The sequence below is a fragment of the Lytechinus pictus genome, chromosome 2 (assembly GCF_037042905.1).
Source record: "Lytechinus pictus isolate F3 Inbred chromosome 2, Lp3.0, whole genome shotgun sequence".
NCBI lineage: Eukaryota > Metazoa > Echinodermata > Echinoidea > Temnopleuroida > Toxopneustidae > Lytechinus > Lytechinus pictus.
This window is the reverse complement of record NC_087246.1, coordinates 25040133-25054273: the sequence shown is the minus strand read 5'-3', so window position 1 is coordinate 25054273 and position 14141 is coordinate 25040133. Positions and strand designations below refer to the sequence as shown.

General features: G+C 35.0%; 1 protein-coding gene across 1 annotated transcript in view; it reads left to right on the top strand.

Moving 5' to 3' along the window:
- The first annotated feature begins 4734 nt into the window (after positions 1 to 4734).
- The window catches only part of LOC129254521 (gamma-soluble NSF attachment protein-like), a 16293-nt gene continuing 6886 nt past the window's right edge, over positions 4735 to 14141 (top strand). The window contains exons 1-9 of the mRNA XM_054892983.2: positions 4735 to 5270; positions 5904 to 5971; positions 8339 to 8423; positions 9080 to 9128; positions 9570 to 9679; positions 10287 to 10353; positions 10957 to 11106; positions 12322 to 12401; positions 13920 to 14049. Coding sequence (XP_054748958.2) covers positions 5212 to 5270; positions 5904 to 5971; positions 8339 to 8423; positions 9080 to 9128; positions 9570 to 9679; positions 10287 to 10353; positions 10957 to 11106; positions 12322 to 12401; positions 13920 to 14049 — 798 coding nt within the window. The 5' untranslated portion in view covers positions 4735 to 5211. The remainder of the gene's footprint in view (positions 5271 to 5903; positions 5972 to 8338; positions 8424 to 9079; positions 9129 to 9569; positions 9680 to 10286; positions 10354 to 10956; positions 11107 to 12321; positions 12402 to 13919; positions 14050 to 14141) is intronic.

Here is a 14141-nt window from a genome sequence, read left to right as displayed (position 1 = left end):
CATTTGGAAAAAAGGCAACATAAGAGTTAAGACCACTTTTTTAATGATGTGTTTTGTCATGAAAAACAATATCCGTGTATGAATATGATTTCCAAAGGATATTCTTAAACGACTTTTGAAGAAATTACAGCTCCTGCTAACATGATTCTATAGAAATAGGGGCGGATCCAGCTTTCACCAATAGGGGGGCGCCTTGTTTTCATAAAAAAATTCCCCTATCGGCCTCTAAAAGCTGATTTATTTTTTATTTTTATTCTTTTTAAGGTGTTACTTAGTCGTAGTATATAGTGATTTCTTAGCTTTATTCTTAAAAATATAAACAAGGTAAATGTATCTCATAATCCATAATTAAATGATTTGAACGCAAAGCGCGAGCTGATTTTTTTAATATACTGGCCTGAAAAAAAACCTTTTAAAGACTGTTTTGCAGTAACTCTTAGAGACGATACATATCTCAACAATTAATAATGCGAGTGCTAAGCGCGTTTTAAAAATTGTGATATGAAAACTGGACATTATAAATCATATAGGCACTTTTTGTAAACATAAACAGGATAAGATAATTCATGTAACCAACGAGTGCGAAGCACGAGCTAATTTTTTTTTCAGATTTAGACCTATAAAACACATGATTAGGATGGGTATAGGCCTATTTTCCTAAATGAATTATGCGAATTCGAAACGTGTGCTAAAATTGTTGATATTCTTATCTGAAACTCTATAGAACCAGCTGTGTTTTTAAATAAACAACGCGAGCGAGAAGCGCGAGCTGTTTTCTTTCCTTTTTTTTAATTTAGACCTAGAAACGGGGCATTCTAAACACATTTGCTATCATGAAAATGATGGGTATCTTATACAACCTAAATTATGTGAGCGCGGAGCACGAGCTGAAAAAATGATATTCCGATCTGAAAAAGGGACAATTTAAAGACTAGTTTACAGGAAATCATGAAAAGGATGAATTTTATTATATTCAGGTCTGAAAACAGGATTATTTTTAGGCACTTTTTTAAATCATGATCAGGATGCATGGGTCAAATCATTCAAACAATCAATGCGAGGGCGAAGCGCGAGCCAAAATTTGTGATAAAACTGTCATGAAAACAGGATTGTAGTTATAGACAGAGAGGTACGCCTATCAAAATGCGAGCGTGCAGGGCTATATAGCCGAATGTTGTCGATCAGACCTGAAAAGCATTTTTTTGAGAAATTAATGGAATAAGCTCGAGCTTAAAAGTTTTGATATTCCGGCCTGAAAACTGGACATTCTTGGTACTTTTTGTAAATATAAACATGATAGATAACCAACAATTGATGAGAGCGCGAAGCGCGAGCTAAATTTGTTCAGATTCAGACCTACCAACGGAACACCATTCATATAGGATAGGTATCTACTTAATTCCAATCTGACCTGGAGAACCTAAAAAACACGAGTTTGGCGTCCCCAATTCTGAAACATAAATTTGGCGCGCCCAGGTCAAACCTCAAATTGGTGCCCCAAGGATCGAACATAAATTTGGCACCCCCAGAGTTTGCGGTCATTAGGTGTCCCCTCATTTCAGGTAAATTTGCTGCCCCCCGGTCGTATATAAAATTGGCGCCTCCCCCTCCAGCTCTTTTATTACTTTTTTTTCTCTCTCTCTTCACGTCTTCTCTCCTTTCCCCATTTTCATTCTTTTCCCCGGGATCTTTTCCTCTTTCCCCTAGTTGTTCATTTCCTCCCCCCCCCTTCCCCCTTCCGTTATAGGACCTCCACTTGTTTTCATTTTGTACGTTTCAAAACTGCACATGCAGGTGATATATTTCTACTGTAAATGATTTATTATGAAATGTACTTTGAGAATTTATGGAATATGAATAAATAAATAAATAGATAAATAAATAAATTTATTTAGAGGATATGTGTCTCACTAATGATGCGCGCAAGGGAGGGGGTGAAAAGGTCTTTTTTTTTATCATCGGAACGTGGAGCGTATCTCCGTATAGTGCAATGATTAGCGATATGAACCACAAAATATGAGGTGGCACAAGGTGTGACAAAATTTTGTAAAAATCAAGAGCGAGCGAAGTAAGCGAGCATTTTTTTTTCAGTCTCTTTAAAATGAAAATCTCTTAAAATGAAAATCTCTTTAAAATGAAAATGATTTTGTGATAAAACTTAATATTCAGAAAGTGATCTTATCATCGTCATGTCATTTTCTTTCTTGAGTCTTTTTATAATTTTTGTCCTGGTCGTGAAACTTTTTTTTTTTGGGGGGGGGGGGTGGATGGGGCATGCATGCCAGTGATAGCAAAGATGAATGACCTGTGGTGGACAATGATCAATACTATAGTCCTGATCAATACCCCCCCCAAAAAAAAAAAAAAAAAAAAAAAAAAAAAAAAAAAAAACCAATATCCTCCGGATATGATGTTGTGGCTGTGGATTTGTGATAAACAAAGTAAAAATTTGAAGTGGAATGGGTCAGGGTATGAATGAATTTTATATTTATCCTAACTTAAGTTTTGAAATGAGAGAGAGCAAGTGAAATAGCTATTTTTTATGAATTGTCATGCATGATTTTCCTGAAATGTATGTCCATAGTTTGTGTTATGTTGTAGGCCTGCTTTGTTCTGTTAAACCAGAAGATCTTTATCCCTCTTTATATACACAACAAAAAAAGTAGTCCCCCCTAAATCAAATTGCTGTAACTTTTGAACGGAATTATTTTGAGATATGATATTTCATAGGTGGTTTTCTACACTCATTAAGCAACTCCTAGGGGAAAATGAGATTGATCAGTTGAGTCATGCATGAGTAATTAAAGATTGAATTAAAAATGACCATTTTTGAAAGTCACAAGAGTCGTTTTTCAGATTTTGCAAATACAAAGTTGGGCAAAAGTTATTGTTAGGTGCATTTTATGGTGTTAATGCCATTTTACTATCCATCATTTAGCCACTCCACACACAATTTTGATATCGTATGTTCATGGTTGAGTGAGCACAATATTGTAGGGGCCGCAGAAGCGGGGTAAGGGGGGGGGGGGCTGGGGACCCCCCACTTTTTTCCAAACGCATGTAAAAAAAATGTAAAAATGGCCATACGATTGTGTTTTTTGCATGGCCAGCCCCCCCCCCCCCCACACTTTTGGCTACGTCCCTCCCCAAGTCCCTCCCCCATACTTTGAAAACCGTTCCGTGGCCCCTGTATTGTGACGTATCATCATATGGGGTTTTGGTAGTATCCTCTACAACTTGTTAGGTCATATTAACATTTGAAAATGTTGGTGGCTCCCCCAATTATAGGCCCCTCCCCCATTTTTAAATTCTGGATCCACCCCTTATTTGTCCATAAATTAAACTCATCATGGGAAATTGTTAGGAAAAGAATACATTTATGCAGTATAAAGAGTATTCATTCCTAAGTTTTCGAATGTGCTCGCTCAACCATGAAAATGTTAGAAGTTCGGAAAGTGTGTGGTGATAGAAATTATTGATGACAAAAACAACAGCAATTAAAGTCACATTTGAAACCGAATTTGCCCCCAATATTCACCTTATTACCCTTTAAAATGAGTCTGTGACATTGAAAATACCAATTTTCCCACTTTGATGCGTGCTCACTGCTCACTCATCCATAAATGAACAAATCGATTTCATTTTTGCACAGAATTCTGCCCATAGGTTGATAAACATTGCTGCCAAATGACATTGCTAAAGACAGCCTTGAAAAAAAGTTCCACCATATTGAATAAGGGGTTACTTATTCTTAAACATATGCACCCATAATGTACACAAGTCTATGAGAGATGAAGTCAAAATTTTAACAAATATGAAATAAGGGTTTGTTTCATGGACGGTTTTTGTTACTTCTGCCGACAGTTATTTCATGAAACTTCGCACATGGCTTCAGAGTAACGGCTATCCAAAAGGTGCGCACACCAAAATAACAATTCGATACGGCACAGAGTGGGGCCAAGGCCTTGAACTTTCTTCTCATTTGCATAATTTTCGAATATCGTGTGCTCACTGATGCATTAAACATCGGGATTTTCATAAAAATCAAATCAAATGAACCATGCAAGGAGGTTTGTGACAGATATCCATAGTTACAAATTGCATTTTTTCCAATAACGTAAAAAAGAGCTAATCACATTCCACATGTTCATTCAAGCGTGAATGTTTAATTAAGCGCCTTTGAATCATTGAAGCATGTTAATTGGTCATGAACATAACGAACAAGTTGATAAAAGATCAGTTTCAATTCCCAAAATGAAACAATACTTGCCTATGATATTTGAAAATCGTATTTTTTGTTTACAATAAATGTTCATTGAATCGTGAAATGATGAATATTGATGAAGATACTCTTCCCAAAAATTATTGTCATCATATTCTATCATTTTTATTGATAAAAATGTGTAAAAACTCAAATTACAGCAAATTTGGACTTGTGTTTATTCAACCGTGAAATTTAGCCAAAAAAGTTGTATCGTCTTTTAGAAAGTACCTTTTACAAGCCTTCTGACTATTTTTCATGATGAGAATGCGGAATCAGTTCCATTAAAATGGAATCAAAGTCATGATATTTGGCTTGTGACTTTCGAAAAGTGACATTTTTGCCTTCTGACGGTGCTCACTGAAGCATGACGTAAAATATGTCCACAACATTTACTCAGATGGTAGCTTATAAAATTTCCTACACGCTCATGTAAAAATATATCAAAAACTCGCACTGGTTCGGAAATTATTGATGATTGTTCAAGGGGGACTTACTTTTGTTGTTGTGTATATTTACATAGGGTACCGGTAGTTCTCTCTCTTGCACTGTATGCATTTCGCACAGAGGATTTGGCGTTTATTATTAACATATTGTCTGATTAGCATAAAAGAATCATCCTCATTATCCTTGTAGCACCTCGGTACGGTGAGGCCTCGGTAGAAAACTAATCCATACAAGGCCTAAGGATCAAGGATCGTGATGTTGATTTAGTAATGATGAGCTGGAAGGCATCCGTCTGACATCGAACTGATGATATTTCAGCTCCAGTCGTTACCTCCCTCCACGTCATCAGTTCCACATGATTAGTCAGCGAATCGATGGGGATATGCACCGCTCGTAAAACAACAACTATAGGATGCTTGCTCGGTGTCATCCCAAATATTAATCACCTTTCTCTATAAATAATCGGTCTCGACCTCAGACTAACGAAAACAATCATTACAATCATGGCGGATGCAAGAAGGATCTCCGAGGCGAAGGAGCATATTGAGGCGGCCGAAAAGAGGTAATTGTGTGTCTTTTGTCTCTTTAATTTGATAGCTACTGATCCGTTATCAGTGCAGAATCTTGATGTGTATTTATGTTGTTGGATGTATCAATAAATGCAAAATTGTCGTCAATCCGTGACTTCGAAGACCAGCATTTTCATTCATTTGCTCTTGCTTCTCTTGATACCGTACGGCAGACCCTGCTTGCTGGCCGTGTGTGTAACTTCCTGCCACGGCTAGTTCCCCGTGGCCGTGATTGAGGATCGCTGCCTACGCTTTGCGAAGCTCGAAGTTATTAAATAAAGTAGACGAGCGGATGCACTCTGGCTCTGCGATAGTATCTAATGTTTGCCCGAGGCGGCCTGGCTGGGTTTGAGTTCAAAGGCTCGGTGCGGCCCCTTGGAGCATATTATTATTAAGTAATTTTTGACTTGCAGTTCAAATAATTTTTCAGCATCAATCTAGACTACTCTAGTCTAACTAAGTAAATGTGATGCATGCTTCAGAAGTTCAGTGTTCTTTCTCTTTCTGTGAATCAACTCCTTTCAGAGTTTCAACTTTCAGATCACTTTGTTGATTTATTCTATTCTTTTAATTCATAAATTACCATGTTTTCTTTTTGTTGTGATTCATTTTGATTTTCACGTCAGCTTGAAGACGTCATTCTTCAAATGGAAACCAGACTTTGGCAGTGCAGCTCATGAATATGAACAAGCTGGTAAGTATAATAATGAAATTATAGTTTATAAAAAAATGATCATCAGTGTAAGATTATGGTACGGTATATGATAAGGGCTATTCCACGGTTACTCACGTTACATTTGGAGACACCTTGACTCATACTTGGAGCTATAAATCCATTATTATTGATAGGAACTAAACATCTCCTTAATATCACAACAAAGTACACAGTCTGACTATCCTTTGTATAAAAAAAAACTTGGGAAATTTTATTATGCTCCTGGCAAATCTTTGGAATGTGTCGGTTACTCACGTTACATGATTTGGACATGCATAAAATGAAAAGTCGACATAAGTGAAAAGTCTCCTCATACAAGGCTTTTATGAAAGTTGATTATATCCATTTCAAAGAAGTACATTAGGGAGACAAACTTTGTACATAATCAAAAAAATAAAGAACACATGGTTTTTACTTGGGGTGCAGATAAAGTGGTTACTCACGTTACGGTTACTCATGTTACATTTTGTCCATGTATGGTTAACAACACAAATGTCATTAAAAATTCAATAATGTGTGTAAAATTCATTGCTAGGAACATCAAAAAGAGATTTTATACAAAAAATTGGAACAATTGGAGCTTTATTAGGGAGTAAGAGGGAAAAGTATGATTTTGCTTACTAATTATGCATAAATTAGCATAATTGCTTAATACCAATTTGCATGAAATAAATTACTGTATAGTATTGTAGATTATGTCCAAGACAACCTGCGTGCAAATTTTCGGCATGATCGTGCGGCCAATGGCCGAGATCTCAAGGGGGGCCTAGGAGGCCCCACCCACCCCCCCCCCCCCCCCCCCCCCCGGGGCCATATTAACTCCCAAAATACCCCAGCCTAGATAGGGTTAGGTAAGGACATTCAATGTGTTGTTCGAACACTCTTTAAAGTTTGGTTAATCGAAACCAAGTCTTACTAATGCACTCTCGCATTGTGAATACTTCTACTAACATTTAATTTTTTGTGTGATTGTATGACCACTGATATTTTGATGAACAAAGAGTCACATCAAAGAGGTGTACCCTCATTTTGCTTTTAATTAATCAAAAATAACTTCACAACTCACCATGAGACTTAAAACTTGACATCCCACAGAAAATGTTACCCAACTGCATAATTTTTAGTGGTTACTCACATTACATGATGGTTACTCACGTTACAAAGTTACTCACGTTACAGTTTTTCTTCATCATTTTTATAAAAAATTGTACTTTTTAATGATTTTGATAGTCATCACTGTGTCAAAGATTGTTTGAAGGAAGAGAATTTAAAATCCCACCAATTAACTGTGAAGAATTTTTCTCTCAGAAAACAAAGTCAGTTTTTTCGGTTACTCACGTTACATCACCTGAGCAGGTTGCAATATTCATTTTTGAATGAGTACTACAAATTTACTTGAAAAGCTGTTGTGTATTTTAGGTAATTTGACTCTTCTAAACTTCAGAAATATATAAAGTGGTATGTTGTTGCAATAACAAAATGGTAATAAGGTATATTTCATTTTTCACTATTTTTCTTGTATTTTGGTACAGAATGGAAGACACAAGTTTTGACAATTTTTTTCCAAAGTATACATATGAAAATAAACTTTTTATTTCTTGTTCCTGGAACTATCATGCATGAAGGACTTAAAGTATTAAAAAATTCAAGAAAATATTGAATTTGAATTTTTAAGCTCATGTCCACCAACCTGTGGAATTGCCCATAAGGTTCAGTTCTGGATGCAGGATCCATTGATTCTCTAGTATTGGCTAGCTCTTGATGGTATTTGGAATCTATTCTTTTCTCTGCCTCTTCTTTTATGTAATTAACCATTCTATCCAAGTACCTTTGGATTTGGAAGCACCTCAAGAAAATGGTAGATGATATGCAATAGATCTAGGTATATACATGTAGAACTGAATTTATCGTTACTGTTACCATATGCAGGGGCCGCAGAACGGTTTTCAAAGTGGGGGGGGGGGCTGAGCCAAAAGTTGGGGGCTGACTATGCAAAAAATCACAATCCTATGGTCATTTTTACGTTTTTGTACACAGTTTTGGAAAAAAGTGGGGGGACGCAAATGTTGGTCCCGTGTATAGGAGAGTCACAACCTATGCACGTTAAAACCAATACACTATTTGTCAAAGAATAGGGTGTTCAACCGGTGTATTGCACCTGCCGATTCCGGCAAAATTCAGGTCAAGTCAATCTTGAGACTTGACGTTCATATGCCATAATAATCAATATAATGATTGTGGGCATTAACGGAAAGACAAGACAAGACATGAAATCTAAATGCATTACAATGTACAAAATTGGATGATTAAATTCCCTTTGCTTCTTTTGCCTCTCCCTTATAACAGCTATATGTTTGAAGAATGCCAAGCAGCCTTTAGAAGCTAAGAGGGCGTATATCAATGCTGCAGGTGCTCATAGAAACAACGATGCGTATCCTTTTCATTTGTGTATAGGAGATATGGTTCAGGACTTTATTACATTATTTTTTTACATCTTGCTTATAAGCTAGCTATTTTACTATGTATATGAGGGTCAATCAAAATTTGCTCAGTTTTTATTAAAATTCAAAATTGCACGCATTTAATAATTCTAGTTTTTGAGGGAAATAATTCAAGTTAAAAACTTCAGTCTCAATTTATTTCAGGTGCTATATGCCTGTGCTAGACTATTTGGCTTATTCATATGATCTCAGACTAGTCTGCTATGCAGACTCTGGATGGCTCGTGAGGTTCGCGTGCTGCTGGTTTGCAAAGCAAACCAGCCTGAAAGGGCGAGCGAAACAATCTGCAGCCACAGTAGACCTAGTCTGTTGTAGACTCGTTACATCAACTGTGGTACACACTCTGCAGGTGTGGGTCTACATTTGTAGACTAATCTCAGACCCTTGGATTTTGATTAAATTCCACTTTTTTTTGGGGGGGGTTGTTCTATAAGTATATTCTGGAAGTAGTAATTTATATTTTAGACTTGGAATTGTGGCTAGATTTAATTATTTCAATACACAGTATTATCAAACAAATTAATTTAATCTTTTTTTAATTTGTAACATTCAGTCTCTTTTTTCCTGAATATTGATCATAATACAGTTTGTTTCATGCAGCCAAGCAGTATGAACATGCAGCTTTCATTATGAGGGTAAGATTTGTGACTTTGTCATTCATAATCACATAATGTGTCTCTTTCATAATTCATCATTCACCTTTGATAAATGTTGTATGGAACTGGTTTTCAATCCATTCTTTATTTTTATTTATATCCTTACTATTTCAGCATAGTTTTCTGACACAAAGTAAATAGATGTTTCCATGTTAGTCATACCAGTATTACTATTTATAACAAATGCTAAGAGTGTAGAACGAAATGACTATAGTGACCATAGTCACTATACCTACAAGATTTGAATATTTATGAATTCATCTTTTGTTTGCAACACACCAGAAAATTTATAAAGGCTACAGTAGCCAAACATTTTGAGGTAGATTTGTTTGTGTTTTGAGATAAAAAGTTATGATTTTGTAATATCTTTTACCAACACAGATGAATTATCATTGTATACTATTTTTTGTTGTTATACAGGATCTGAAAGATTGGGGTGAAGTGATGGGATTATTTGAGAAAGCAGCAAGTCTATACACAGAGCATGGAACGCCTGATACAGCTGCTATTTGCCTTGAAAAGGCTGCTAAGTAAGTTTATGTTTCATATGATTTCTTTTCATTAAAGTTTCTGATTACCATCCCACCCTTTCTTAAAAAAGAAAATTAATTCAAATTTTGAATCTTAATTTATTAATTTCAAACACAAAATTGTTGTAAAGTATACATTGGTGGCATACATGTAACTGGGAAGTGATGAAATAAGTATATAAACATTTTTTTACTATCATTATACACTTTTTAAGGAGAGATCTGTCAATAGATCTGGAAATAGAAGAATCCATTCAAAAGTGAAGCTTTTATGATATGAACCGACAGTAAAGTTTTATTACCAGATTGATATGTAATTAATCTTCAACATTTCTACCGGTATTAGAGTCAATAATAGAATGTGCTACAGTGAACGATTTGATAAAAAAAAAAATTCTTAGTGATATTCTATGTTTATAATTACATGCCCAACTCATAATGTACCATGTACAACATCACTCTGTGTAATTAAAATATATATATGTACAAAATTCACATGGTATATATTCATATTCACTCATACATCATAAGTTTCATTTCATGTGTATATCATTTGCTGCTTGCATATTTTGATGACTTCTACTTTAAATATTTCTGTCACATACAGAATGATGGAAACCGTCAATCCCAGGATGTCATTAGAATTATATCAAAAAGCTTGTGATGTTGTTGAGGTAATTATATCTTTTCATCTAGGATTAAAACAGCAAAAACAGTAGAAGACTGCTACTTCATGATTGCTATGTTAAACAAATATATAGGCCTAAATGTAATTCCATTTCACAATCATATTTGATGGCCAAGTTGACCCTAACAAAAAGTTGATTTGAATAGAAAGAGAAAAAAACAATATCAGGCATAACGCTAATGTTTTCATTGAAATCGGAATTAAAATAGGTTGGTTTCACGGATGTAATTTTATTATGTACTGTTATTTCTAGTTCTTTCACAATTTTTTAACAAGCAAATTATCATCCTTTTCCTTTGAAATGTTTATATTAAGGTCATAATATAGTTCTAGCAATTTGTATGCACAATGTTCAGGTCTTTTCCATAACAGTTCAAGAAGCTATTGAATGTCCATTTATTTTGTTAATGAACTTTGTTTTTTTCCTCAACTGGTCTACGTTAAGATGTTGTCACTATCGAGTGCCCAACATCTAGTGAAGCAAATTGTTGAGCACTTTGTAACCGCAAGGAGAGGTCACTGTAACCAAATACTCGATGGATTGGATAACGAAGTGAAATTTGATTTTTATGTCTTTGTTCTTGTTCAGTTGGAAGATCGGCCACGTCAGATTGTAGACTTCTTGGGAAAGTCAGCGCGTATTCTAATTAAGATTCAAGATTACGATGAAGCATCAAAGATACTGTCAAGAGAGAGAGATCTCAGGCGTGATCTAGGTGACATCGATGCAACAAATCGAGTGAGAAGCTCCTCCTTTTTCAGAAATAATATTCAGGAATAATTTTTGATCAAGTATAGGGTTGCAGGGGGTTTCGAGTCTTTTACAACCCTAATCAAGTAATCCTCTATAAAGATTGATGTGTGTACCTGACTCACATTTGTACACAAAATAAATTTAAAAAATAGCTAGAATGAATTAAGAAGTAGATATGATTCTGAATTGATTCGTGATTGTATTGTTAGATTTATTGAGTGTTCATAGATACAGATTATAAGCATTACTGGTCATAGTGTGACTGTAGGCCTATATACTGAAATCACTAAATGAATTCAATAACAGTAATTTTATACTTAAAGGACAAGTCCACCCCAACAAAAAGTTGATTTGAATAAAAAGAGAAAAATCCAACAAGCATAACACTGAAAAATTCATCACAATCGGATATAAAATAAGAAAGTTATGACATTTTAAAGTTTCGCTTAATTTCCCAAACAGTTAAATGCACATCCTGGCTGGTATGCAAATGAGGAGGCTATGATGTCATCCACTCACCATTTCTTTTGTATTTTATTATATGAAATATGAAATATTCTAATTTTCTCCTCATTGTCAATGTCAAGTGATACAACAATTAATTCCTCCCTGAACATGTGGAATTAGCATTGTTTAATACTATATGGTTCAGTCAAGTTGGTCCTTATTGTCAAATCTATAAAAAATGAAATATTGTATAATTCAAACAATAAAAAACGAAAGAAATAGTGAGTGATGGACATCATCGACTGACTCACCTAGTTCTGCATATCACTGTTTTGTGAAAAATAAGCGAAACTTTAAAATGTCATAACTTTCTCATTTTACATCCGATTTTTATGAAATCTTCAGCACTATGCTACTTTGATTTTTCTCTATTTATTAAAGTCAGCATTTTCCTGGGATGGACTTGACCTTCAAAGGTTGATTGGTGCAGAAAATATGTTCTGATTTATTTCCTGAATGTGCCTTGGTGGCTACTGTACCTCTTAAAATCCTTATCTAAAAGTTCAAATGATAAGATCTCTGCGGCAATCGGTGCACTAGGCACAAGCTCATCAAAGCGCCATCAACAACAACAAGTTCAAATGGCTATTCAGAGAATTTGCTTTATCCTATACTTGATTTCAAATTGATTTTGCCAAGTTATGAACAGATACGATTGGTTTTGATGTTATTATTTGTATCATTTCATTGTAGACGGTTTCAGCATTAGTTCTTGTTCATCTAAAGAGAGGAGACTATGTTGCAGCGGATAAAATATGTAACATCGCAATGGGGTAGGTTTGTATTGTGTCATTAAATGTTTGCTCAATGTGCTTGTGTTATTGAGTGCTGAACCGTTGATTAATACTAATTAGAAAGTCAAAAAAGGGCCTAAGCTTTCGATCCTAGCAGAATCTTCGTCGGAGGCAAAATGACAAACATATAAAGTGGAACAACCATAATATAGACCACAAACAAGCTACAGCAACACTAGAAACAAGGAGACAAAAGGGGCATTAATGAGTAGAGAAGACCAATCAGGTTAGTGAAAGGGATGAAAGAAAAGGAGTAGGCAGACACAAAGGGAAGTTAGTGTAAGTAAGGCCAGTAAAAGACCTCAAGCCAAGAGGGATTAAGATAATGAGGTAGGCAACATCAAACAGGATCTGGAACAAAACAGTGATAGAGGGATGAATAACAAGAGAATTAGTGAGAGGTGGGTCAAACAGGTTACAAAGAAAGGCATAATAAACTGGTGCATAAGAGTGGTGGAAAAAAAAGAAAAAAAGAATGGGGAACAACTGATAATGTGCAAAAGACATATAAGTATATAAGATAAAGCATTAAACAAACTAAGAGAAGAAGGTAAGTGTAAATATGTATCTATAAGTGATATGTATATAGATATATCCAAAAAAGAAATGTATATGAAAAAATATAAATACACATATGGTGTAACTGATATTGTAATCCGCTAGGTGTGACGGGAAAAAAAAACATAAGACTATATAGTAGGAAAAAAATAAAAATAAAATAAAAAAATAAAAAATAAAAAAAACCTGTTTATGTGAAAAAGAGGAAGCAAATTTTGCCTAAAAAGGTAAAAGCAAAAATAGAAGAGAGGGGGTGTATTAATTAATACTAATGATAGAACCGAGGATGCTTCAAGTGTCCTGTCTAGTTTTGACTCTACTCAAAATAATTTTTGAAGGAGAATATTTGAAGAAACAGTTCAGTATACTGTATTTTGAAAATATGAAGTTTATGAACTCATGGTTTTTCCATCAATCAAAGCTTATCTCAGATATGTCATTCTTTTAATTACTATTGTCAGCAACTGATGTAGAATCTACATTTCAGTCTGGATTAATTTTATATCAACAAAAAGTAAATAAGCAGATATAATACAACTAAGTTCAAATACAATCATAAATTTGGAAACACTTTGATGTATCATTGTTGTTAAGGTGTTGTATAAAAGGAATGTCGTCATGAGTATTATCATCACCGCCATCTTTCACCATCACCACCATCATCATCATCTTTGATCATCATTATCATCACCACCACCATCACTACCACCGCCGCCGACATCTCCATCCTCCTCATCAATCCTGCTTTGATATCATACATTATACGGAAGGGCCACCTGTCTATAAAGACCACAAGTCTTTTCCCCTTGAATATCATTCCACCTTGAAACATGAATTAAATGAATCTATCCAACAAAGACCGCTTTTCTTGTTTACCTTTGGTGGTATAGATATGCAGGTTTCACCGCACTATCATTTCCATTTCTGTTTCATATTCAGGTTTGAAGGTTATGCTGAGAGTGATGTAGCATCAGCGTTAGCCTGTCTCTTAGATGCTTATGATAAACAGGATGAAGATACCTTTCATCAGATCTTAAATCTTCCACTCTTCAAATATATGGATAATGTTGTGAGTACCGTACTTAAGTCTATCAGTTCCATCAACTCAAGGTCTCATCCTGTATTTATACAGCTGTTTGTGTAGATTTTTATTAAAATGTT